Genomic DNA, 27,141 nt, shown 5'->3' with positions numbered 1-27,141 from the left:
GATACTGGAGGACCCAGCTCTCGCTCTGCCTTCTGGGATACTGGAGGACCGAGCAGTGATGGTGGTTCTCTCTGGGATTTGGCTCCTTTTCGCTCACTTTGCGTTTTCAGCGGCGATTTACGAGGACCAAGTCGGGAAATTCGACTGGTGAGTCCCTGGGAAGAGAAGTCACCGCTCCTGAGAGGGTGGGGTTCTGAATAAGAAGGCTTGGAGCATCACTCGGCGACCGCCGGATGTCTCGTCGCTCCTTTCCCCGTGAAACCAGGTTTGGGATGGCCCGAGGACGAGCGACAGGTTTGTTCCCCCGCCCCCCTATGGCAGTGGGGGAACAGACAACGAGTGTTGCCACCTCTCTCAATTTAAAACCGGGCAGGGGAGGGACGGAATCAGTGACTGTTGATAATTCATCGTAAACCCTACCAACTGACCGGCATTCGACAAAGTCCAAGTTATTCAACTTGAAGCATTTGGGAAAGAAAAATGCGGGGAGACGAGATTAACTAAATGGTACAATTTTAAGGGAGTGCTACTAGCAGGAGAGTTGATAAATTGAAGTCACAAATTTATGGTAGTTGGCAAAAGCTGAGTTTTTTTTAAGCAGCGAGTTATGATCTGGAAATGCATAACCTGAAAAAGTGGTGGAAGAAGATTAGATTGTAACTTTCAGAAGGGAATTGAATAAATACTCTAAGAATTGCAGGTCAATGGGGAGAGAGTGGGACTAATTGGATAGCTGTTTCAAAGAGATAGCACAGGCGTGATGGATTAAATGGCTTATTCTATGTTGTGTAATGCTGCAATTGAATTAATGCCATAGTCACAATTTCTATTATAATTCTCTGTAGTAGTCAGGTACATTCTGCACATTGCATTGCTTCTGTTCTAATTTTTAAGGCGACGCCAATATGTTGGAAAGCCTCGGTTTGCACATTTTGATGCACCTACACAGAACTCAAGGAAACTCATGGTTGCAACAGAGAATAACGTGATTGCTTCTCTCAACTTGAGGAATGGGGAGATCAGTGAGTGTTGTTGAGTTGACATTGCTGTAACTAATTCTGCTCTGCTAGATTGCAAAATGTCACTTATCTCAGCATTGCTGTTTTTATTTTGATTTTCAGTCTGGCGCCAGGTGGATAAAGAAGGCCCTGAGGGAAATGTGGATCTGATGTTATTCAATGGACAAGGTGGGTGTAGTCCATTCAATTCTTTTCAACTTGTGCTGTGCATATGGCTTTCTCTAAGCTTTAGTAAAATCTCTGTGACTCTGCAGGTTCCTTCTGCAGACAATTCTTGCATGAATTGGGAGATTATTATTTCATCCTGTGTGTAAATCCCATGATCAACTCACTGTGCTTTCCTTGGCCTGATAATCTTGAACCTGTTAATTCTGATCTATCCATGGAAACAAATTACAGCGCAGCACATATATTTCCAGCGTTCTGAACATTCAATCTGTACAGAATTAATCCTCTCTGTAATTAGTCATTAATTTGATGCTGTTGACCTCAGGACCAAGGAGGATGGAGAGATGGCAGTGGGAAAAAAGTGGCAGAGGGAATTAACTAGGTTTAAAAGTAGTAAAAGCAGGATTACTCTCAAAAGCAAGAGTTAGCTGATTTCATTGTAGCTTCACAGCAATTCATTTGTATTTTTTTAACTTAAACTTAGAGATTTTTGTGGTTTCAAGATTTAGTAACTTTGCTTTTTCACAGATGCACTGACTGTGTCTGGAGGAGGGCGATTGCTGCGCTCATGGGATACAAACATTGGTGGCTTGAACTGGGAGTTCCTGCTCGAAACTGGCAGGTGAGAACTGCATGGCTCTGCAGCACTAACACCCAAGAGTGGATGGAACTGATTACAGGAACAGAATCTCAGTGAGGAATTCTCCTGCAGTACCTCATCTGCATGCTTGAGATCACATTGTTTCTGACATTTTCACTTATTCACTTGTTATCACTTCAGTTATGCAGGATTATAGAAATTGAATATATGATGAATTCCTGAAAGGTACTACTGTACAAAGAAGAGGTGAATGTTGCCCAAGTCCTTGGTCTGCTGAAATACTATTTTAAGGCATTATCCATAGACATTACTTTAATGTGGCACCCTCCCCATTGGCTTATTGCGTTTATCCAGTGTGTAGTTGAGCTAAACAAGACTGGGGAGAGGATGGTGAGGCAGGTCAGCTCCTGATCGCTATCCAGTGATCCAAGCTGGAAAACTTGTTTGTGAACAAAGGTAAGGGTTGTATCAGGCCTGGCAGTGATGTCTCTGTGACAATATAGTCTGCTGACACTGTCTAGTACATGGATGCAGCTGATCATTTGAACAGAAAAAGACCCGTATCACTGAGCCAATATGTTCTACCATGGCAGGGAGAACATTGGAGAAAAAGGGGAAAATACTGTTTTATTGCTGTTTCTATGAGGTACCAGGTTATTTGGAGGATTCCGGTCAGTTACTTTTCAGACAATAGCCACTGATTATTTGTGTTAAATGAACAGGCAAAACATCAGGAACATTAATTCTGCCTTGTCAATTTCATTGGTTACCAAGGGTGGGAAAGGATTGATGGCTGCAGTCAGCTTGATGGTAAACTTGAAATTATATAGATCCATTACATCAAAGTGAAACTGTACTCTTTGAAAAATATTCAGATACCTGAGAGTGAGCAGTTGGAAACTTTTTATTCCAAAACTAAATTGTGGAACACTGGTGTTTTATATCTAGTATAATGGGTACCAGGAGTGAATTATGGTCTGAATCTTATTAAAGAGTTAGATTTTCTTTTCCTCTGGGAAGGATTGATGATGTTGGTGTTACAGTTCACTTGGAGAACAAGTTTGCATATTGTAGTTTGGAGCTATGGATAGTGACAGTAGAGGCATCAATACATGGTGGACCTCTCTTACCACCTGCCATTGGGATGTGGTTGAAGGATTTGCAGTTTGATACACAAACTGTTAGGCCTGGGAAGGATTATAGGTGTGATTATTACTGCTTGCCTGACTTAAAAAGTTTATTTCAGTTTTCAGGCAGGTTGCCTTGTCGGCTCTGCTGAAGGAGTCAGGTACATTGCCATTCTGAAGAAAACATCTATTTCACTCCATTTTCTCTCGAATGGACATCAGAAATGGAGTGAAGCTTTACCAGAAAGGTAAGGAGTTTGTTTGTGAACTGACCTGTGTCATGATGGTTGGCTATTTAACATTTGATGTAATCAGGCTTTGGATAATAAATAACAGATCTTGGAGGGAGGTGGTTACTATCGGAGCTTTGTAGAAGCCCACAGTGACTTCCTTGCTCATGCTCCTCTGATGTGCACGTTTCCCAACAATTGATATTTATTCTGATGCAGAGCCACAAGGAGTGTTGACCTGTGTTTGAAGATCTGCAAACTTCCCACTTTACAGGTGAAGAATCTCCCAGAGTCTGTACCTGTGACCTAACGTTGATTTGAAATTAACTTGTATGTTAATAGATAAAAGCAAAAAAACTGCGGATACTGGAAATCCAAAACAAAAATAAAAATACCTGGAAAAACTCAGCAGGTCTGACAGCATCTGCAGAGAGGAATACTGTTAACGTTTCGAGTCTGTTTGACTATATTAATAGTTTTATTTTGGTTTGTGCCCTAGTTTCCCTGCCTTGGGCTGCTTTTGAATCAGGGCTCCCTGGTAAGGGCAGTTGATGTCTGTACTAGTGTGAGGAACATGCCGTTAACTGCTTTCCTATTGACTGGCAATGTAACTTCCCTCACTTGATGTTTGAAATGCTGAATCAAGCCACATAATCAGTGGAAGTTGAATTTGAAAACAATTTCTATTGTGCAGTGGGAGTACATCTTTAGTTAAAATTGCTTATCTGCATGTTTAAGGATGGCAGGAACTATTGGTCTGTTGATTGTGATTATTTTTCCATGCACAGTGAGAAGGTCCAATATCAGCTCCTATATTCGGGAGGAAGTGGCACAGTGTACCTAGTGGGAACAGTTGCTGGCTCTCACCTTGTCATCATTCGCTATGACATTGACGATGGAAAAATCATCGAACAGGTGATGGTGGATTTGGAAGTAGGGATTTCATGCAATAGAGTTCTGATCATTCGCATTGAAGGACAGTAATGATGGAAAACTGTGGAGAGGGAGATAAAGTAGGGATAGAGCAAGCACAAAACTACGGTGCTTGTTAAGGGGATGCACTTGCTGCTTTTTGTGGTCACTGATGTGAGTTCAAATAAGATCTGATTCACACCTATAGTTCTCACTCTTGGTTGGATCTGGCTATTGCCCTCGTTACTATGTGCTAGCCCTCTGTGATTGCTGGAGCATAAATATCTATAATTATGTTTTAATTTTACTTTTCCTTCCTCTTCCCTTTTATGCGAGGGATGTTGCTCTTGTCCTACCAGTTACTTTGGAACAGTGACAAAGCAGAGGATGCAGGATCTGTAATTGCATTTGGCTCATTATTAAACTGCAGATGATATTGAGTGTGTTGTATTGGAGATGAGCGCTGCCCATTGGCTGGCTGTCTCCAACCTTCCTTCAGACTAACAAGGAAATGTACTTTTTTCTGATTATCAAATTTCTGTTTTCCCTGTTCAGGTGACTATATCAGCCCCATGGATCCAACGTTTGCGGGATCTTTGTGGAGTTGTTGGGGATGGGATCTTGACATGCATAGACACCAAATCTCACTGCCTTTGGATATTGCCATTGGAATCTGACCAAGAACCTGAGCAAGTCATTTTACAGGTGAGGACTGAGTATTGCTCTGAAGGTCTCCCATTCCTTATTAATCCTGTGCCAGATTAATTGAGACTGTGATGCCAATTACTTTAATAATTTTACAGAGACCTCTCTTGGGTAGAGTAAATCTTGGATTATCTTTTTATTTATAATTTAATGGTGCTATTTTGCTCATGTTTCTGTTCTTAAGTCTGTTTTTGATTTTTCCCAGATGGGTGGGCACCTGCTCTCAGGTCTCTATGAATGTTACTGGGCTGTAAAAATGTGACTCAGGGAGTTGTTCCCTTGAAAAGTTCCTTTCTTCTTTTGAGGGAGAGTTTTTTCCTTCATTCATTGTCTATCTCTGTGGATCACCACTGATGGGGGCATGTCTCCTTCCACAGCTAGCCAATGATGGAACCTCCATCCATCCATAGTTGGCTAGAGGTTCTTGCTAACTAGTGTGAAATGTTTCAATATGGCAAGTAGTCAGAGCAGATTGAAATTTTAAATGAAGTACTGGTAAAATTGTAATGAATCTGTGCTGGCGTGTCTGGTAATCTCAGTGAAGTGTCTTAACCTTGCTGTGCAGGGTTAAGACTTAATTGTCCGTTTTAGTGCTCAACTGTTTATGGTTGCTGCATAATCTGGCAACAAAAGTAATTTTAATGTTTAAGTTTTCGAAGTGCTGACTTGTTTTGCTGGGTTCACGGCCTGCTTTCATCTTTGCTGCTGTTTCCCTCTGTTTCTACATTATAGTCTCTAGAGCTGGAACTAGCTGAAGGGTTTGAGGGAAAGATTTTAACAACTCAGTCATCTCCACTGGTGGCCTCGTCTTCTCAATTCTGCCTTCAGTTGTCGGAGACCCATTATGCATTATTACAGCTGCATGAGGGAATGGTCAGCCTGCTACGTGACTTTGTACAGGTGAGAAATGAACAACCATTGAATGCTCAGTACTCCAGGTAGGATAGATGCTGATATACTGACACAGATATAAGCAAGACCATGTGATAGCAATTGCTAGGTTGACAACTGCTAACTGTGTTGAGTTGCTCATTGAGACAGGCCATTTGATTGCTGATTATGTTTTTAATCTTTGTTTTTAAGCCTGACTTGCACTCCACTAAGAGGCTGCTATTATTAGTTGGACCTTATTACATTGCAGGTATTTTTAATACGACCATATGAAATAGGAGCAGAAGTAGGCCACTCGGCCCCTCAAGCCAGCTCTGCCATTCATTAAGATCATGTGTTTCAAATTCCACATTCCCATCTACCCCCAATAACCTTTGATTCCCTTGCCTAACAAGAGGTATCTACCTCCGTCTTAAAAATATTCAATGACCCTCCCTTCACTGCCTTCTGAGGCAGAGAGTTCCAAAGTCACACAGCCCTCTGAGCAAAATGATTCTCATCTCTGTCCTAAAAGGGCAACCCTTAATTTTAGAATTGTGCCCGCTGGTTTGGACTCACCCACAAGTGGAAACATCCTTTCCATGTCCACTTTGTCAAGACCATTATATATTTCAGTTGAGTCACCCTTCACTCTTCTGAACACCAGTGGAAACAAACCTAGTCTGTCTAACCTTTCCTCATAAGACAATCTGCTCAATCCAGGTATCAATCTAGTAAACCTAATAATAAACTTAATCTAACTGGCCCTAACATATACTGGAGAGAGGGAATTTCTCCTGCTGGGTCGCTTTAAAATCAAATATTTTGGTACAAGTGGAATCCATTCTGAGGAGCTTGGAAATATTAATTTATTTGTTGGGCTTGCAATTTGAATATTTTCAATGGCTTGCATGTTTCCTGAGTTTTATTTTACAATGGAAGAAGTTGAGATGTAGGAGACACTGACAAGGATGCATTTTTAGAAGGATGGAGGGGGATGAAGTGGGTGGTTTTGCATTTCAGGACCAGCCAGATGAACAGCAGAGTTTTTCTGTTGCAGTTGGTTGCTGTCTTTCCATGGAATTCTGTTCCTTTAGACCTATTTGTTTTCTTTCTTGCAGGCTGTGTTAGTATCCTTTGCTACAACTGGTGACAAGGTGGTGGCGGCTGTGATGACTGCTAGAAACAAAACAGTAAGGACTTCCTTAAATCTGAAATGAAATTGATACTTATTGTACCGTGAGGGAGCTTTACTCTGTATCCTAAACTCTGATGCACCTGTGCTGGGAGTGTTTGGGACAGCGTAGGGGGAACTTTACTCTGAATCTAACCTGTGCTGTCCCTGCCCTCCAATGTGCCATTAATCAATCCCAGATGAACTTAACCTACCTTGAAGGCTGACCTGGGAAGTCTCAAAGGCAACAATGCCACCTACCTCGGAGAATTCAGAATTAAGTGAAATTAATAAGAAAGTTAAAACATGACAAATGGGTACAATAGAACTGATATGCTTTAGAAAATAAAGGTAACATTAGAATTGCATTGTCAAAGCAATGCTGTGTGGTTCTAAAAATGCAGGAATGTTATACATTGTAATTGATTCTCTATTCTGCTAATGCTGCAATCTAATTATTTTTCATTAAGTCAAGCTTAAGTTACTCAGGGAATTTTAATAATTTCAAGCTTTTTTTTGCTATCAAGTGGTCTCAATAACCAGGTAACTCTGAAGGTGCCTTTATCTTTCGAGCTTGTTTAGATCTGATCGCAGATGATTGTACAGACCTGCTACCTTTGCATTGGAAGAACCAGCTCATTTGTCTCAGTGCATCATTGTGCACACATGCAATGTGGTAGCACTCTTGCCTTTGAGTCCAAATGATGTTGCTTCAAGCCCTACTCCAGACATTTGAACAGATAATCTCACTGACACTCCAATGCAGTACTGAGGTACTGCTAGAGTGTCAGTGATGTCTTTTGAATGTGATGTTAAACTGAGGCCCCCATTTACCCTCTTAAGTGAACCAAAAAGACCCCTTGGCACTATTCGAAGAAGAACAGGGGAGTTCTCCTTGGAGTCCTGATCAATGGTCTTCATATTGATGAAGACATCATCACTGAAACTCCAGTCATCTCATTTACTCTCCTGCTCCCATTGCAGTGCACTGTTGACAGTGGGTTCCTTGGGTCTGGTCTCCTAGGGGTTGCTTTTTTTACTTTTTTTTTGTCTTTCAGGCTTTTAGTGTCAATCTGTACTCAGCAGAGTATGGCAGGCGGCTACTGGACACAGCCATGAACTTTAATCTGGATCCAAACTGTGGCCAACCTGAGCAGGTGAGGATGTGATTAAGCCAGTGGGATTTGATGCCGTAAGTAGAAATTGCAAGGGTTTGAATGGGAAAGGGGGCAGGAGGGTTCTGGGTGTGGGGGCAGAGGTGCCAGGGAGGTTGCTGGGTGAAATAGGGGACACTGTGTGTAGGGCGGAAGGAAGCTGGGATCAGTCTCAAATCATCTAAACTAGTGATGATTATTGCACTGGTTTCATGTAAGTACAGAAGCCAACATGGGACTGACATAAACCTGACTGAGCAAACAAGGCAGCTACAGGTATATCATTATTGAACTGTTGGGAAGTAATTGGAACTTAGTGGGAGAACTCCAATAAGCTTTATTTCACTGTTTTCTTGTGTATGTTATAAATGGCTTAGATGGAACATCTCAGTTCACAGAGAATCCATGTGATGTCTTGTGCAATATCTCACATGTTCACCCTCTTCTTCCTCAGCTCTATATTCATGCATTCCAGAAGAAAGATGACTCTGTCGGCTACCGTGCACTGGTACAGACTCTTGACCGTGCGTTGATCTTCATCCAGCAACCAGGTGCGTGAGGAGTCTAGGCAGGGGCTTGTGTTTTGGGGTCCACAAATACAGCTGTCGCAAGGTATTATTGTCCTGAGACATCCACTAGGATGCAAAGGTGGTATATTTGCATCATACTGTGTACTCCGCAATGCAGGAGATGTAACCATATCACTGGCGTTGCATCCCTGCCCAGCCTGCCCTTGGAGATTGGCACATACAGCAATGCCTTCATTTCTGGTGTCACTTCGAATTGAGGCAGGATTGTTTTAAACCTGAGGTTAATAATGCGGTGTCTCTCTAGATAAACTTGTTGGGTAGTGAGACAACTGGTGGAACTTCTTTCCTCGCCACATCCCTGTGTTGAGTAATAAATGGACCTGTACTGTTGTAGAAAGGTGCAGAACAAAGCAACAGCTTTCCAACGCTGAAGGAAAGACTGGGTTGATGGTACAAAAACAGAAAATGCTGGAAAAAGAGTCATACGGACTCGAAACGTTGACTCTGTTCCTCGCTCCACAGATGCCGTTAGACCTGCTGAGTTTTTTCCAGCATTTTCTGTTTTTGTTTCAGATTTCCAGCATCCGTAGTATTTTGTTTTTATCAAAGGATTGATGGCGATCCCCTCAGGTCCGTATCCCTGGGAGTTTGGGAATTGAGGCAAAGAGGCGGAGAGCAATTGTAAAGAGGACGTCGTTCCTCATGACAAGTCACTTGCGCCCCTCCCCGCTACAACAACAGGGCTATCAGTGGGTCACAATGAGCCTGATTGCAGCATGTCTCTTAGGATCATCCACTGTCTTCACAGGTCGAATTATTTGGACACGGGAAGAGGCATTAGCAGAAGTTGTTACCATGGAGATGGTCGATTTGCCTCTAACAGGAACACAGGCAGAACTGGAGGGTGAATTTGGGAAGAAAGCAGGTACTGTTTAATGTCAAGGAGTCTAATTGTTGCTAAGGAAAGAGTCAGGAATACTTGAGTCATACTTGCAGTTAATTAAAATTTTAATGAAGAGAAATTCTGCCATGCGGAACCCTTGATAATCACTCCTTTATGTGTTTTTTAATTCACTCTCGCTTATCAGTCAATGAAGGATGAGCATTAAGTACTGACTAGCTATCCCAAAAGCCGATTTAAAAAACATTGTTTGCTACGACGATGAATTGTCGCTGATGGATAAAAATGTTTGTTCATGCTATCTTAGTTAATTTGTGAAAATCAGTCCCAGAGGTTGAAAACTGAGATTTTTGGACAAACCCTTAAATAATAGAAGCTGACTCAGTGGGCAGAATCATCCCAGATTTGCACTAAGTGCGGTAGCGGGCCATTTTACCTGCCGGCTACAATGGTGGGTTTTCACGCTGTATCATCCCATTCCCGGCACGTCCTGCATCGTTAATAATGCTTCACAGGAGAACTCTGAATCGTTGGCGGTTGGGCTCGGATTTGCCCACCATATTGTGACCTCAGCGCTTCCTCGCTCAGGGCACTGTATTTAAAGTGCACCAGAGCGCAGCCTACCTTATGCCTTCAGATCAGGACTGCTCCATGCAACAGATGGCCCCGAAAGCAAAGAAGATGGCAGCCCCCAAATTTATTGATGCCTCTCTGGGGCACCTGCTGGGCACTGTGGAAGACCACTATGATATCCTCTACCCCCGCTCTGGCCGTAGGAGGTCCACCAGAGTCACCAATCCAGCCTGGCAGTGGTGGTCAGTGGCACCGGAGCACAGAGGAGGTCAGGCATCCAGAGCAGGAAGAGAATGAATCCTCTCATCTGTTCTGCCAGGGTAAGTCAACCACCTAATCACTCTCGACTCACACACTCAGAAACCTATCACACATCCGCAGGGATCTCACACTTCAAGGGACAACACCACAAACACACACATACACACCCTCACATCTCCATCAGGCTCATATCTTCTGGAGCTCGTGTCCTCATCCTGTCCATGGTTCTGCTCACCACACAAATATTTCAGGTAGTGCCATGCGTCTGTTCACTCTCTCCAACTGTTTTCCTGCAGGAGAAACTGGCTCACAGTAGTAGGGAGAGATCCCAGACAGGGGGTGGAGTGTCCCACATTAGATCCCTCACTCACTTTGAGGAGGGTGCCATTGTGCTGACTGGTGAGGACGTGTACCGTGCCTGTGCCGACGATGAGGTCGGCGACGAACACCCATATGAGGATCCTGCACCATATTATCCCTTTCTCAACACAACTGTGAGTGCTCTCTCTCGTTTTTGACTCTGCTGCCATGCACTAATTATCTCTACTTTGGTTCACAGGGAGCTCTGCCAAGTGACTGACACCCTCAACCAGCCAGTCCCTCAGCTCCATCCAGGTTTCACCTTCAGCCAAGAAGACACTTCCCCCATTGAAGGACTGGAAATAAGCAGCCTGGAAGAGTGCTTACCCACACCCGCCATTAGCGCAGAGACACACACTGCGGTGGAACCTAGATATAGAGCAGGCTTTGGTTCACAATCTGGTGGCCACCACACAGATATGTGTCTGCAGCAGGAGGAGCAGGTGAGCTCCCCAGCACTCAGAGGACAGCTGGGGAAGAGGCATCTTTGAGGCCCGAGTCAAATGATGAGCCTCTGGATTTGGTCTTCCAACTCATCGTGGAGAGTCAGCACAAGGTGGGGGAACATCACACAGAGCTGTTGGAAGCCCTCAACAGAGTGGCATGCGAGTCAGAGGAGTGCATCCACCTGCTCTCTGATCATGTAGTGCCCACTGTGCGTGCACGGAAGTCTCCAGGGGAAGGATGGCAGATGTCATGGAGACCCTAGTCCAGCAGTGTGCCGAGATGCATGCAGACCTGCATTCCATCGTGGTAGCAACATGGCAATGCGAGAGCAAAATGGGGCACGTCCCTCCAGGAACTTCTTTCCCTCAAGGAGTCAGGCTGGGGCCTTTGGGCACCCAAAGGGAGGAGGAGCGGCAGCTGGAATCCCCCTGGGTCATCCATTCTGGAATCTTAGAGGGTGTCTGCAGCCTCCAAGTCCTCTTTGTCTGTGAACCGCTCAACCTCGTCTTCTGTCACTGCAGAAGGAGCAGCTGGCCTACAGGAGCACAGCCAAAGCAAGCTGGGGTCCTCAAGGCCTCAACTCTCCAGAGGACACATGCCAAAGTCATCAGAGGAAGCAGGGCCAACCATTGCACAATGTGTCACCACCCCTGCTGTGGGTGGGCAGCAACTAGAAGAAGTGGTAGGCCGAGAAATGTTAAGAAATTCTGAAAACGTGGTTGCACGGATGAACACATTTTGTCATTTATAATCTGAAAATATATTCACTTTCACTGAACAGTGTGTAAAGTTGTCTTTCAGCTTCATTGACAGGCTTCGAGAGTCTTCCCACTGTGTCCACCCACCACCATTCCTGCAGCTCAGCTGCACACAACCGGACCACAAGTAATTCTGTAGGGAGAGGTTTGTGTTTGGCAGGGCCTTTTGGAGCCTCGTGCAAGCGCTCTCTCACACAAGCAGAACCTTCATCTTCATCTTACTGTTCTGAGCATTTTCAGTGCTGACTGTTGGGGTTCTCTTTCAGTTGTTCATCTGAGCTGGCCTGCTTCTCCGCCCACCCACTAATTGCACTCCCAAGCAGCAACTATGCTCCACTCGCTTCAGATTTCTGTGAAATGGTAGTTGTTAAGCTTATCATTAGCTCACCTGTCCTTTCCCCTCCCCTAGTCACCCATGTCCTTACCCCACCATCACTCTGGAGCCCCTGGCATCTCCTTTCACCTCCCCACCATCGTCTACCAATCCGAATCCTTATCTTTCCACGATGTCTAGGTGAATGAGCATGTTCCCTACCTTCCTGAGAATCCCACCTCCATTCACATTGACCTCCTTGATCTCTTTCCCATCACCACCAGGGTCCGTGCCTGCCTCCGAGTCCCCACCAACCACCCTAACTGTCCATTCTACTGCTACCCATGCACTCTCAGCCCCCCAACCTACTGGCTTTCTCTGCTCCCTCTCATACTCACCATTCCCTCCTACTATGCTCACCCTGAGTTCGCTCCCCAGAAGGCAGTCATTGGCTCCATAGACCCCTCCCTTGCCCTTGCACTTGCACCTGGACATTACCCCCACTCTCTCCTCCACCTGGACCCTCCCCACTCTGAACTCCCTTCTCCCCACCCCTGGCCACCTTCCTCCTCCTGGACACCTTCCCCTTCGAACTCCCTCCTCCCCCAGGCACCTTCCTCCCACTGGACGTCTTTCCCCCCTCCAAATTCCCTCCCTTACACCTTTCTCCCCACTTTCATCCACCTCACCACTTGCTGCATTATCTTGTGTTACACTCTCTTCCCCTGTACTCCCCACTCCCAACCTTGCACCCCGCCGACATCTTTGCACCCCGCCCCCCCAGCCACTCCCCACCCCAGCAAGATCTTCCTCCCCCTTTTGCCAATCGTCCATTACAGCCCATGACCAAGACCGCAATGTTCCGAAGCATGAACGGGGACCTCCCACCTTCCGTAAGCTGCTTCACGGCAGAGCCATGTTCATGACAATCTGCCCAGCATGCGATGCATGTGTTCCTCCAGGGTCCGGTAGCTGTAGGGCTCCAGCATCATCATCTCCTCTGATGTCTGTGATCTGAGCAAGTCCCGTCTTCTGCACGTCACACTTGTCGAGACGTGTTCTGGGCCAGCGTGTTTTCCCGCCGGTGTAGCAGTAAATTGGCTGTGGGGGACGATTCCTGTTGGGCCTTCCTCTACCTGGATGCAAATCGGGTTTATGCCGCCCTCTAATGGGATTCATGTTCTGCCATGGCAGACACTATTGGATGATCCTGCTGTGCTTTCATGCCGGAGTGAAACCGATTTCAGTCCCTCACCTCCCCGCCCACCATGACACTCGACACCAATGGGACCAGACGATTCCGCCCATTGTTTCCAGGTCATGTGGTAATTCTTTCCTCCATTGTAACAGACTCAGCGGATGTGAGGTTTCAGTGGAATCCAAATTTCTAACCTGCAGTTTGTGTTAAAACTATTGGCTGCAGGCTGTAAATGGTTCCTGTGATTAGCAAAGTGTGAGGAGCAGTTTTTCTGAATCGTTGATCAGTCTCAGGTGTTGCATTGATTGCTGTAGAGTAGCCCAGGGTCAGTAATTTGCTCCTTAGTTACTCCCTGTCATACAGCTGTGACACTTGTTAACCTATCATCATTTTATAATTGATTTTAGCATGCAATCCCATTTACCTATACAGTGGCCAAAGAACTGAAATTGATATTGTCTTTATTGGTGATGTGTGTGAGAGGATGCTTAGTATGTTGCTACTACTACATTGCACAATAAAGTTATACTTGAGCCAATATTCTTTAAAGCTGCGCTGCCACTCTAAGTGCTTCACCATAATTTGGTTACCCTTCAGTTCACTTTTGGGCCCTTTATCTAATAAGGATATATTTGCTATGGTGGGAGTGCAGCAGAGGTTCACAAGACTAATTCCTGTGTTGGCTGGACTGACCTATAAGGAGAAGCTGAAGAGATTGGGTCTCTATTCTTGAGAGTTTAGAAGAATGAGAGGTGATCTCATTGAAACTTATGAAATCCTCAAAGGGCTAGACTGGGCAGATGCAGAAAGGATGTTTCTTCTGGCTGGGGGTGGTGGTTCTAAAACCAGTGGACACGATCTATAGGGTAAGCCACTTAGGACTGAGATAAGGAGGAATTTCTTCACTCGGGATAGTAAATCTTTGGAATTCTCTACCTCAGAGAGCTGTGGAGCTCAGTCATTGAGTATGTTCAAGGCAGAGATCGATAGATTTCTAGATACTAATGACATTAAGGGATGTGGGGATAGTGTGGGAAAATCGTATTGAGGCAGATGATCAGCTATGATCTAGCTGAATGGCGGAGCAGGCTTGAGGGGCTGAATGGCTTACTCCTGCTCCCATGTTCCATTGGCAGCAGTACTGTACCCCAGTTAAAAGCTTCAGTTACATCCCTTGTTTAGAAGAACAAAACCTAGAATGAAGTTGCTGAAGGTTTCTTGCCGTTCAGGAGTCACATCCCTACCATTAAGCTTCCTTGAAATTGTGTTGTTAACAATAGGATGGGAATGTTATACATTCTGTGAAGGTTCATGTTCATGCTGCATGTTCGACTCTTAAATGCTGCTTTCTTTGTTCATGCTGCCCTGGAACCAGCTGCACAAGGTAACAGGTTTAATATACAAATGTATTGTTCCATTGTCTTTTGGAAGGTGCAAACATGTTTTTGGCTTGTGCAATAAGGTGGAAAATCTCCTTTGGTAATGTACGAGTTGTCTGAGAACTGATTTGGGCTTTGTTAATGTTTTGTTAATGTTCAAATTTTAAAATGTGATATCTACTGGCTTTAATTGATGGTTGATCAAAGAGCATCTCATTTTGTGTACAATCCCTTGACTTGGAGGGCTTGTGGGTGGCAGTGGGGGGTGCGGGAAGAAGATTGTACAGTTCCACAGATTGAATCTAGGTGACCAAGCTAACGAATGTTTGATTGCTACTGAGGTATTACCCACAGTGATGTAAAGCCACTGTCCTAGTGCATGTGTGTGGGGTGATGTGTTGTGTTGTGATGAGATTTCTTGTTTGTGTCCATTTTCTGACCATTCATTTATTCTGACAGATGGTCCGATGGGAATGTTCATGAAGCGATTGTCCTCTCAGCTGATCCTGCTGCAAGCCTGGAGCTACCAGCTACTCAAAATGTTCTATGATGCACGTAAACCTCGCAGCCACTCAAAGAATGAAATAACAATAGAGAACCTGGCCCGAGATGAGTTTAACCTGCAGAAGATGATGGTGATGGTGACAGCATCTGGAAAGGTAATTGTCCTTGAGCCAGTCTTGTGTTGTCTTGTCTCCCCATTCTTGCCCAGGTACTGCATTTTGATGGTTCATGTTTCCACATGAGCTAGTGGCTGCTTAAAGCAGTGAATGTCAGCTCATTCACACTCTATCACAATAACACCTGATCCTGTCTGCGGTCGGTCCCATGAGTTTTCTAGCATGAATCACTGGATTATAACAAAGAGAATGTTTTGATATGAAGCTAGAGCATTTTGTCCACTCATGCTTGGCGCTAGATCATTTTTGAAAAATTGTACAGTGGAGGGTGGTACTTTGGATTCCAATATGAGCCCTATATCCTGGCATAGAATTGTTTTGAATTGAACCTTGGTATATCTAAGTAATTTTCTGGCTTCATTCAGCTGCTCCTGGATTCTTTACTTGGTTGTTCATGGTCTCAGGCTGCTGCACATACTTTCATTTTTGATACAGACCTGAATCTGACTGCCATATATCCTGTGATGACATCTATCCTCCAGCAAACATTGTGTCTTTGTGCTGCTTTCTCATTGACTAGTTTATGTCACTGAATCTGCCAGGCTTGTACAGGTAAACCTGACCATTTGTCTCATAGTCTTTTTGAATGGGAATATGAGGGAAACGGTGACTGGAACTTCATGTAGGGGTTACAAGGAATTTCTAGTAGGAGAGTCAGGTCAGTTATAAATACAACACAATGGCCTGGAATAGCCAGAGACTGAACAGGTAGCCTAAGAGTGAGAACAGACCTGGGAACAGATAGATAGATCAGAGTCATAATTTATTTCACTGGCCAGTTGCACTTGTATGCATCAAACCTGCATAATTTGACCTTTTCTATTCTTCCTCCTCCTCTAATGCCATCCTTCTGCTAAGAGACTGTGGACTTCATTCCTGTTCTCGGTGGTAGTACTATGTAGCGCTGACAGAACTTTGGAAATATACAGCTGGTCGGTGAGCATCTGCCAACACCTCAGGTGTTCACCAGTTCTAACCTGTTTTGTGTTTCCAGTATTTGCATATTCATTTCATTTGACTGTGTCCCTGGCATTCTGTAATGCTTCCAGAGCTGATTTAGGATTTCTTTTGTTCCTCTGTACGCTCTGTCTGCAGGTTTTCAGTGCTGAATTATTTTTTTCCAGCTCTTTGGAATCGACAGTAGCTCTGGGACCATTTTGTGGAAGCAATACTTTGAGAATGTGAAACCAGGATCCTCCTTCAAACTGGCTGTGCAGCGAACAACTGCTCACTTCCCCCACCCACCACAGTGTACCCTGATCATCAAGGACAAGGTCAGAGTGCAAACATTACCAATGAGTCACTTAATGGACTTTTGCATCATATAATCTTATCATCAGAAAGTAGCTTCAGCTTCAAGGGTTTCATGATTCCTGACACTCAATAGTGCCTCTGTTCTGGTGTTGAGCATAGTCACAGTAATTATTACTAGAGGTCTAAATATGGAGGTTTAATGGAACTTGACCAAATATCCTATCTATGTTTCTGTAATGTTACACGCTTGGGATTAATATTATTATACCATAATTTTCTTAATGTTAGCCCACAAGCTTGAAATACGTTGCCTGAAGTTTTTCCTAAATATATTATCATTTGATCTTGAATGTGGATATGGATCTGTAGATTGGAGGTGATAGCTATTGTCTCCAAACGGATTATGGTCATTTGTGGTTTGCTTGTTCAAAAGGATTGGAGGTGGTTTTTCATAAAAAAAATACAACAGATTTTGCAAACTCGGGACATTTTAAAACACGCCACAACCAAAGGAGCAGCTTTTGAAGGACATTCACTGTTCTAATTTAGAAAATATGGCAGCAAATCTGTGCACAGCAAGGTCCCATCAAAAAGCAAAGACGTTATAACCAGATAATTCAGTTTGGTGATGTTGATTGAGGGATAAGTATTGGCCATGACGCCAGGAAGAACGCTCTTGCTCTTTTTTGAATAGTGTCATGCATTTGACAGAGAGACCAGATGGTGCCATGATTTGCCATCCGATCGAAGAGATAGCCCCTCTGACAGTGCATCACCCCCTCAGTACTGCCTCTGGATGACGCATCACTCTCTCAGTATTGCCCCTCCTGACGAAACACTCACTCAGGACTGCTCCTCTGATGGCACAGCATTCCCTCGGTACTGAAGGATCTGGTTAGGAGGTGCAGGGTAACTGCTTTTGGAATCAGGTCAGTGATATATGGAATATTAAGAGACGCACTCGCAAATCAGCCTTGGAAAAAAAATTTGGTGTCTCTGAGGGCTGAGCTCCACTCACTGTCTCTATGCCCGCCATGCAACTATGAGCAGGCAGTAACTGGAGAAATGTTCAGTGCGCCTGATAGCCATCATAACACTTGACAAAGCCACATTGATAGACCAGTCACCTCCACTCTTCACTTTCTATGAAGGGTTCAAGTTAAAAAATAAAATACTATTCCTGTCTTGTAATTAACATAGGATAAGCTATCCCCTTTCCTCCCCCTCTCCACTCAGGAAACCAGACTCAGTTCTCTTCATGTTTTCAACCCGATCTTTGGAAAGCGGAGTCATGTGAATCCACCCCTGTTAACCCGACCTATTCTTCAGTCTTTGTTACTTCCGATTATGGACCAAGATTATGCTAAGGCCCTGCTCCTGATTGACGATGAGCTCAAGGTAATTCTGCATTGCGTTTTGAGACTGAATTGGATTCACAGTGCTATCATTCACCGCTTTGTCAATAGTAATTAGAGTGGTGATGGCAATGAGTCATAGTATGTTAAACCATGGGCCTGACTGATTTTATTGTACAGTTACTTTTAGTGGCTCTATTTGGATCAGTAGGATGCATCATTGACCCATCTCAATGCCAGAACAGATACCAGACTTGTGCTAATTACCCAAGTAATCACAGAGCTAGATTACCACTCAAACCACCAGTCGATGTATGTTTGAGGTATGCTTAGGTAATGTGTTTTGTCTCCTTTTATCACTCCTGCTTTGTACTGACTGTTGACATTGAGTTCCACTGTCATTCTTCATGTATGTGCCTCAGCAGTGAGTGCTGGCAGTCTGTTGAACAGCAGAGGGCATCACAGTGAGCCTATTCTTGACTCCACTCAATGTCACACTTGCACTGTTGCTAGTTAAGTTATCAGGAACAGGAACCATAACTGATTATCTCCCTCCCTAAATTGGGTAGGTTTAGTCTATTAGTAACTCCCTGACTGCCACACCTGTGTTCTCCCTGTCAGCCCTCCACTTCTGTCAGTTCTGTACTGAATATTGTCTTATTACAAAGTGAAAACAAAGAGTGGCTCTAGTTTTGCTGTTTTATCTCATTGCAGGTGACTGTCTTTCCCTCCAGTAGAAACATCCTGCAGCAACTCCAGGACTCTGCACCCGTGATTTTTTTCTACCTGGTGGATCCTGTTTGGGGGAAGTTGAATGGATTCCGTCTACACAAGGTAGTGTGGTCAGTTTATAAACTGTGTGTAAACAATTTGCAGTCTCTCTAATGTCTTATGTTCAGGTTTATTCCTGTCCAAAAGTGTTTTAATTCTAATCCAGGTATAGCACAGGTAGACTTATTTAATTGTTGAATTCAGGCATTCTTTTGTATAAATATCTGTTGACATGGGTAGTCTGGGATCCAGAGTGTGGTCTTGGACAGTGTTAAGGATACACACTGGACTTCTTTCTATGAAGGGATGTAAAACAGCATATAATAAATGTAAAACTAACTTAAGTCTTCCAAGATTGTGGTTTAAAAATTCATTCTTGGGATGTGAGAAGTGCTTTGGTATAACTGAGTAGCTTACTAGGTCATTTTAGAGGGTATTTTAAAATCAACCACATTGGCTTTGGAACTGGAGTTGTATATAATCCTGACAGGGAAAGGATGGCAGGTTTATTGATACCATCTTTTTATTCTGAGATTATTTGTCCAGGTCTCTGGATTATTAATCCAGTAACATGATGTACCTCGGAACTCTGGATTACAAGCCCAGTAATGTAAGCAGTACACTAATGAGTCCTGGATTACTAGTCCACTAACAACCAGTACTCAGGATTTCTAGTCTAGTAATGTGCAGTGGTGTACATCAGCTACAATATACTTGCAGTGTGAGGGACATAGCATCTTCTGGTGAAGGTGTTGCAGTGTTTTGTTCCTTCAGTGATGATTTCCCCAGGGTGAGTTGTACCAACCATCCCTTTACACCACCTGGGAAAAGGTTTGAATTTTGGAACAGCTGGGGAACATCAGAATTTATCCTGAGGTCGAAGTGTAATGAACAGGTTAACTTCAGGTTTGTTTGGAATCAGTGGAAGTGAAATCCAGCTTTTGCTCTCTGTGGAAGTGGTGTTTGAGGACCTGTTCTCATTTTCTGTCAGCGAGCAACTTAATAGTGACTACAGTCACTTCCTTTTCCTGCAGGATCTTAGGACGGAGGAAATCTGGGAGGTGGTGATTCCGACAGACACACAAAAAATAGTGATTGTGAAAGGAAAGCGGTCGAATGAGCATGTGCACTCACAGGGCCGGGTCATGGGAGATCGCAGTGTCCTGTACAAGGTACTGGCAACAGGGTCAAATCACACTGAATTTTCAAACTCCCATATGTGTAGCTTCAGAAAATTTAATTTTGAATACTGTACAAAATGAAAAATTCTTGTTTTAATTTGAACATTAAATGTATATTTGTGGCACTTTGCTCAAACATGCTGTTGCCCATGGTATGCCGTTGCTTATGGCATGCCATGGAATAGTCAACACTGATCTCCACCTGCAATTTGATACAAATCATTTTCTCTATCTTGGCCTCACTGTTACAGTAAAGTACAAATTGCAGGCCAAGGGTCAAACCTGAGGTCAGTCTGGGGTCAGTCCAGACAACATGTGATTTGTCTGGGGTCAGTCTGGGTTTACTCTGGATTGCACTCTGACATCCCTGGGTGGCTAACTGAAGAGCTTCAAAGCAAGAGACAAATATAGGCTGCCTGCACTCGCTCCTGGCTGGGAAATGTAACTGGATTTTGTCTTTTGGTTTAATTTATGGACTGATTTGCCAGTTGTCAGACTGTTCTTTGTTATCTGACAGCTAAGTCTTGTTTTCCAGTATCTCAACCCCAACTTGCTGGCAGTGGTTACTGAGAGCATTGATACTCACCATGAACGCACCTTCATCTGTATCTACCTTATTGACGGGGTGACAGGACGAATCATCCACGAATCTGTGCAGCGGAAAGCAAGGGGGCCAGTTTACGTTGTGCACTCGGAGAACTGGGTGGTGGTAAGGATGTGGAATGGGATAAATGGTGGATCAGTGGGTATCCGTTCCCCCTGAATAAATGATTGTTCCTAGCTCAGACATTCAAATCTCACCCGAGTGACCATTCAGCAAATTGACTTCAGGATTCTTGTCTTCCAGAAATCTCCTTGCTCACCCTCCCCTGCCTTGTGACCTTTCTCTGTGTTTGTAAAAACTTCCAGGAAAACCATTTTTTCAATTGTTTCTTTGGTTTCCCACCCTGGCATTCCTTTCTGTTTCTCTACCGTTCCATACGCACAGAGGTGTTCTGTATGTGAGGAATGCTATATAAGTGTAAGAGGTTCCTGGGTCTTGGGGAGTTAGTTTGTTGTGGTGGGTATCATAGCTGAACCCGAGCCAGTCTTCAACTGACGTCCACCCAATTGTGTTTCCAACGGGAGCTGTTGGACAGCAATTGGTAGGGATAAAGGTTGGTTCAGGATTCTGAGCATGTGAACCTGGGGTTAAATAATTTAAATAATATTAGGATAGTGCGATGGGGAGGGTCCTCTTAGCCACAGTTGTACATTTTTAATCTGCTGATCCTATATTTCAGTTTTGTAGAAAATTGGAATTTTTTAATGTGCTTGTATATGCAGCAACAACCCCCCCCACCCCAAAACCTCCCCCGTCTCTGTGTATGGGTCGCATGTTATAATGTCTCAGCTACAGGCACAAACTTCCACTGTTAGATGACATGTGACTTTTTTGGAGTGATCTGTAATTAATATGCCTGTGTTGGGCATCCTATTGGTGGCTCAGACGCTGTTCCTTAAAGGTTGAAGAAATCACTTGCCCTGGTGTATACTGTTCCTTTAGGTGCAGTTTATCAAATTAGCTTCTAGGCACTGTCCAGACTTGGTGTGTGCTCTGTGCACCAACCCTAACCCTATTCTCTGCTGTTCCTTTGCCACCACTAGTACCAGTACTGGAACACAAAGTCCCGAAGGAATGAAATGACTGTTTTGGAATTGTACGAGGGAACAGAGCAATACAACAGCACAGCATTCAGTTCACTCGATCGTCCCTTCTCTCCCATCGTCTTTCAGCAGTCCTACATCTTCCCGTCAGCCATCAGTCTGGTGGAAGCTACAATCACAGAGAAAGGGATCACCAGCCGCCACCTGCTGAGTAAGTGATATTTTGGGGAGATGATGGTGTAGTGGTAATGTCACAGGATGAGTAATCCAGAGGCCCAGGCTCTTGATCTGGGGACACAGGTTCAAATCCCAACACAGCAGCTGGTGAAAGCTAGTCTTAGTGACCATGAAACTATTATGATAAAAGCAAAATACTGTGGATGCTGGAAATCTGAAACAGAAACAGAAACTACCGGACAAACTCATCAGGGCTAGCAGCATCTGTGGAGAGGAAACAGAGTTAATGTTTTGAATCCATATGACCTTTCTTCGGAGCTAAAGAGAAGTGAAACTATTATTGATTGTCATAAAAACCCATCTGGTTCACTGATGTCTTTCAGGGAAGGAAATCTGCCATCCTTACCTGGTCCAGTCCACATGTCATTCCGGATCCATAGCAATGCGGTTGACTCATAACTGCCCTCTGAAATGGCCTAGCAAGCCATTCAGTTCAAGGTCAATTTGGGATGGGCAACAAATACTGGCTTTGCCTACGATGCCCACATCGCATGAAATAATATATTTTTTAAATCAATACTTGGGGTCAATGTGGGGGAGCAAATAACTGATTGTGAGTAGGGATTGTGTGTTCTGGGCTAACAGGAGAGATTCATTAGGATGATGTCAAGGTTGGCAGGTTTATTTATGAGGAGTGAGAAAAAAGCTAGAACTTTGAAGAGATTTGATACAGGTGTTTAAATTTATGAAAGGTTTTGATAAGGTAAGACTGCATTGGATAGTTAATTGATTGTTGGAGGGCATAAATTGATCATAAAACTAAAGGAGAGTTTGGAATTTTTTTTCTATGGAAGGGATTACCTGAACTTGGAAAGCCTCACCAGAAACTAAGCAAGCAGAATCATAATTTAAAAGAAGAGTAGATAAATATTTGGAAAAAAAAGAGTTGTTCTAAATAAATACCTTTTTCAGAGAGCCAGCATAGGTATAATGGGCTAACTGACCTCCTGTGCTCTAAGATCCTATGATTCTGTATTGTTGCTAGTTGATGGGATTGGATTATTTTGTGCTGTCCAGTTAGTCTCTGACTCTAATGGATGCTTTTCTGTCTTGCAGTTGGACTGCACTCTGGAGGAATTCTTTCTTTGCCAAAAGCATTTCTGGATCCTCGACGCCCAGAGGTTCCATCTGAGCAAAGCCGGTGAGCTGACAAAACTCTCTTTTCTATGAGTCAGGCACTGTGATTTGTCAGTGGGGTAGGGCCAATGTCAAAAGTGCAATATCTGGTGGCATATATTTGAATGAGTAAATGTAGAACAGAATTCAATTGATGCAGTTAAGTTTGCATTTAGCTAGTCTGTTATACTGTTTTGTAAAACCTGAAATTAAAGCCAGTTTTTCTTAATACTTTTATCTTTTTTCAGGGAGGAGAACTTAATTCCATACGCTCCAGAACTCCCAATCCGATCAGAGTGGTACATCAACTACAATCAGTCTGTTTCCAGAGTACGGGGAATCTACACAGCTCCTTCTGGTCTGGAGTCCACATGCTTGGTCAGTATGCAGCCCAACCTGCCACTATTCACAACTTTGTTGATTTATAATGCCTTATATCAAATGAGTAGAAGGAGCTCATTTGGACCCTTAAGCCGATCATAGGATCAGTTTTTTAGTCAGTTGAAACAGGCAATCTAGGGTATGACTGATAAAATGTTTTTTTTGAGGTCGTTTCTCATCTGATAGACGACTGCTGTCAAAATCCACAAGCTAAATAGGATGTTGTGAAATCCTTGCAATCAAAGCTGCTTTATTTTAAATGCATCTGGTGTTCAGATCATGCCATACATTGTGTATATTTTTTTTTCTTGCTTGACTCTGTTCCAGTTCAATAATGAGAATTTTAGTGTTGCAGACTTTCATTGCTGTTTGGATGATATTACTTAACAATTTGATGGGGGATCATTTTGGCTGAACTTGCCTAACCTCTCCCCTTCTCATTCCCCAGTAGAAATATCGCTTGGGCATTGCCGGGTGTTCGGACTTTTTAATCTGTGTTATCCATTTTGTGGGATCAATAAGGGTGACAGTGGGTCACTAAAGAAGCATCAGTACAGTACCCCAACATAAGAAACATGGGTCAATCAAACTTAAATAAGCTCAATATATGCAAAGTTATCACCAGATGGGAACACATCCCAGTATGGCAAGTGCCTTAGCGCACCGTAGTATAAAACAAATTATAATAATGATGCAGAGTACAGTGTCATACAGGTACTTGATATTCACAATCATATTATAATTTAATTGCCATATTTATATGCTGTAGTACCCAATAGTTGCACAAGTACTCAACTCTGCTGATGGAGATTGCGTATTCCCTTTTCAGAGCCATCCGGCCACTAACAAGGCTAGGGAAGAGAGGCAGACAGAACAACCTACCCCTCATGGGCTGTGTCCAATCAGTACCTGTGCTAAACTGCGTTACAGTCTGATCTTCCATATCCTCAGGCTAGTGAAATGATGCCTATTTATGGAGAGGGACATGTCACTAATTATCAAAGAACCTAAGTGGGAAAGGAATGACTGACATACTGGGGTTAACTAGTGAGTTTGTTTTGTTCTGTTTCAGGTTGTTGTCTACGGACTGGACATCTTCCAGACTCGAGTTTATCCATCAAAGCAATTTGATGTTCTAAAGGATGATTATGATTATGTGCTCATCAGCAGCGTCCTCTTTGGGTTGGTTTTTACAACCATGATCACAAAGCGCCTTGCCCAGGTGAAGCTCCTGAACCGAGCTTGGCGATAGATACCATCGGCACAGAAGAGAGTAGTTGTCTTGTAGAGAGGAACAGAAGATGGGTGCAACCTTATCAGGGACCCCGGTGGAGTTGATGCTCTTATGCCCATGTACATACTATGTATATTTTTTGTAACAGTCTCATTATGAGAAGCAGATTGATGGACACTTTCATGAGTAGATTTTTTTTAAAAAAATTGGTTTCATTGCTGTAAAAAAAAAATAATTGAAGCATTTCTATTGATCAGAAATTTTTTTGAGGTGAAAGATATTTTTGTTCATGCAGAGCTTGGAGCAAAAACGGGAGCTGTTGAAAGTGAGATGTTATGATTAATAGCAAAGCTGAATTTGAAAGTTTCCCACTGCTGCGCTTTAAATCTTTAGCTTTTGTTGTGTTTATGGAGCTAGTTGATATTTGAAAATACAACATGGATGTTGCATCTGGCTCAGGTTCCCCTTTAAACACAAGTGCCAGAGACTAGTTACATTGCCAGAATATCGGACGGAAAACTTGGTCTTGTATACAGTTTAAATTGTCCGGCGTTCTGGTGTTCCTTTTGGTCTGATGCTCCATTGTGAGACAGGTTTAGAAATTGTTTTGAAAGAGCTTGTCTGCAATGCTAAAGCACTGCCACCAGATGTTGCTAGACTATTTTTTTTGTCTGGATATGCACTGGATTCATAAGGAGGTAGGAGAGTATACTACATTTTCCATCTTTGGGCATTATCTTCAGTCCCAACACTTCTAAATGGACAGTACATTATTGACTTGGCATCTTTTATTTTTAATGCCATGATTATGTTATCTTCTCTCCAAGTAATGAACAATCCCACTTTACGATGTTACATGTTGATGGTTTTTGTGAGGAGTGGTTGATAGTGGATTGCTGATTGATTACTTACATGAATTTGAAATAGTTGCTGTTAATTGTTTTGATTGAAATCCTGAAGCTTGTGTAGGGTGAGTGTGCATGTACCTTCAGTGTCACCCGACAAATGCCTTGAAATACAAAAAAATTCTGAAAAATTTAACAGTTGCAACTTGCAAGTGTCCCATAGGAATAGAAGATTTTGCCTGTTTCTGATTTTAAGTTATGGATGTTTGATACTTAACTCCTTAAAAACCTTGACAGGATTTTAGAGCCAATTTAGAATGTGCAATGGATGAATGAGTGAACAGGATTAAAGCCTGATCTCTGTGAATAGCTGAGATTCTAATCATGTGCCCAAGTTTCAGCATTGTGTTGCAGGAAAGGGAGGCTAAGAATGAGGGTACTAAGCTTTTCCTGATTAGTTACATGTCTTCTCTCCCATTCCTGTAATTCAAGGATAGCCACATCAAAAACATTGATACTTGAAACTGATACATTGAAATTTGTTAAATAGTGAGTACTAATTTATGTTTCATGGGTTGTTTTGGAAACCACTAAATAAAATGTTACTGCAACATTCAATTTGCTTTTTTTTCTGAGCTGCAGGTGATGTAATAATTAACTGTATAAGTATTATGCGTTGTGTAGGTTAATATATGGATAACAACTAGGTCCATAGTAATGATGCTTTCCAAATAGTTTTTCTTAATCCCAAATTTAATGGGAGGACAATCTCATAATGTCGCTGTTGGTGGCTGCTTTCCAACACACTAGGCTATAGAGGCTGGTGTTGCAGTTCAATTATATTAATTTTTGGGGTTATAAAATGTTGCTAATTGTAACAGCTGATCTTCCACTTAATACTCAATATATGCTGTAATTGGTTCCTGTTGAAATGAGCTTCCACCACCACTTGATATGAAGATATCTGGAATTTTGTTTTAAAAGCAGTTTGTACATTAAATACTTCAGTAAACCAGGAAGGTCCCACAAACAGCAATGTAAAAATCAACCATGTTTTAGTGATGATGGCTGAGAAAGTTCTTGGCCAGAGCATCTATGGAAAACTCCAATAGAGCCATGGGATCACTTGCAACACCTGAATGGGGCAGACAGCACTTTGGACAGTGCAGCACTGAAATGTCAACCCAGATTATGTGCTCAAGTCTTGGTATGGGGTTCAAACACACAGCAAGAGTGGCTGACACAATGTAAAAGTGACAATATTAATTAAAGATCTAATTTAAAGGGAGGTGGTGTAGTGGTATTGCCACTGGGGACCCCGGTTTGAATCCCACCATAACAGATGGTGGAATTTGAATTCAATAAAAATCTGGAATTAAAGTCTAACCAGATGGACAGTGAACTATCTGGTTCACTAATGTCCTTTAGGGAAGGAAATCTGTCATGTGACTACACATGACTCCAGATCTGCAGCAATGTGATTGACTCTTAAATGCCCGAGCAAGCCATGGCAAACCGCTAAAAGGTCAATAAAAAGGAATGAAACAGGATGGACCACCCGGCATCGACCTTGGCACTGGAAATTACAACGGCAAACTGAGCCCTGTCGACCCTGCAAAGTACTCCTTACTAACGTGGGGGCTTGTGCCAAAATAGAGAGAGCTGTCTCACAGATGACTCAAGTAACAGCCTCACATAATCATACACATAGTCGTAGTCACAGAATCATACCTTACAGATCACGCCCCAGACAACACCAT

At 43.2% G+C, this 27,141-nt stretch overlaps 1 protein-coding gene across 1 annotated transcript; it reads left to right on the top strand.

The window, feature by feature from the left end:
• Positions 1–13: 13 nt before the first annotated feature.
• Positions 14–25,999, top strand: emc1 (ER membrane protein complex subunit 1). Its single transcript, XM_041206196.1, has 22 exons — positions 14–147; positions 895–1,022; positions 1,122–1,187; positions 1,716–1,809; positions 3,035–3,163; positions 3,934–4,060; positions 4,613–4,762; positions 5,495–5,662; positions 6,754–6,825; positions 7,865–7,963; positions 8,415–8,511; positions 9,299–9,415; positions 15,140–15,339; positions 16,485–16,634; positions 17,851–18,012; positions 18,684–18,803; positions 19,775–19,912; positions 20,457–20,630; positions 21,569–21,779; positions 22,862–22,946; positions 23,170–23,299; positions 24,375–25,999. The coding sequence occupies exons 1-22, from the start codon at positions 59–61 to the stop codon at positions 24,552–24,554; spliced, it is 2,886 nt and encodes a 961-aa protein (XP_041062130.1). The 5' UTR covers positions 14–58; the 3' UTR covers positions 24,555–25,999.
• Positions 26,000–27,141: the final 1,142 nt, after the last annotated feature.

The sequence above is a fragment of the Carcharodon carcharias genome, chromosome 15, assembly GCF_017639515.1.
Source record: "Carcharodon carcharias isolate sCarCar2 chromosome 15, sCarCar2.pri, whole genome shotgun sequence".
Taxonomy (NCBI): domain Eukaryota; kingdom Metazoa; phylum Chordata; class Chondrichthyes; order Lamniformes; family Lamnidae; genus Carcharodon; species Carcharodon carcharias.
This window is presented reverse-complemented; position numbering and strand designations above follow the sequence as displayed.

Excerpts from the sequence above, each read along its gene's own strand:
- emc1 (XM_041206196.1), top strand. The coding sequence starts at position 59 with ATGGTGGTTCTCTCTGGGATTTGGCTCCTTTTCGCTCACTTTGCGTTT. Across the intron at positions 148-894 it reads CAAGTCGGGAAATTCGACTG|GCGACGCCAATATGTTGGAA; the intron begins GTGAGTCCCTGG and ends CTAATTTTTAAG. Across the intron at positions 4,763-5,494 it reads CTGAGCAAGTCATTTTACAG|TCTCTAGAGCTGGAACTAGC; the intron begins GTGAGGACTGAG and ends TCTACATTATAG.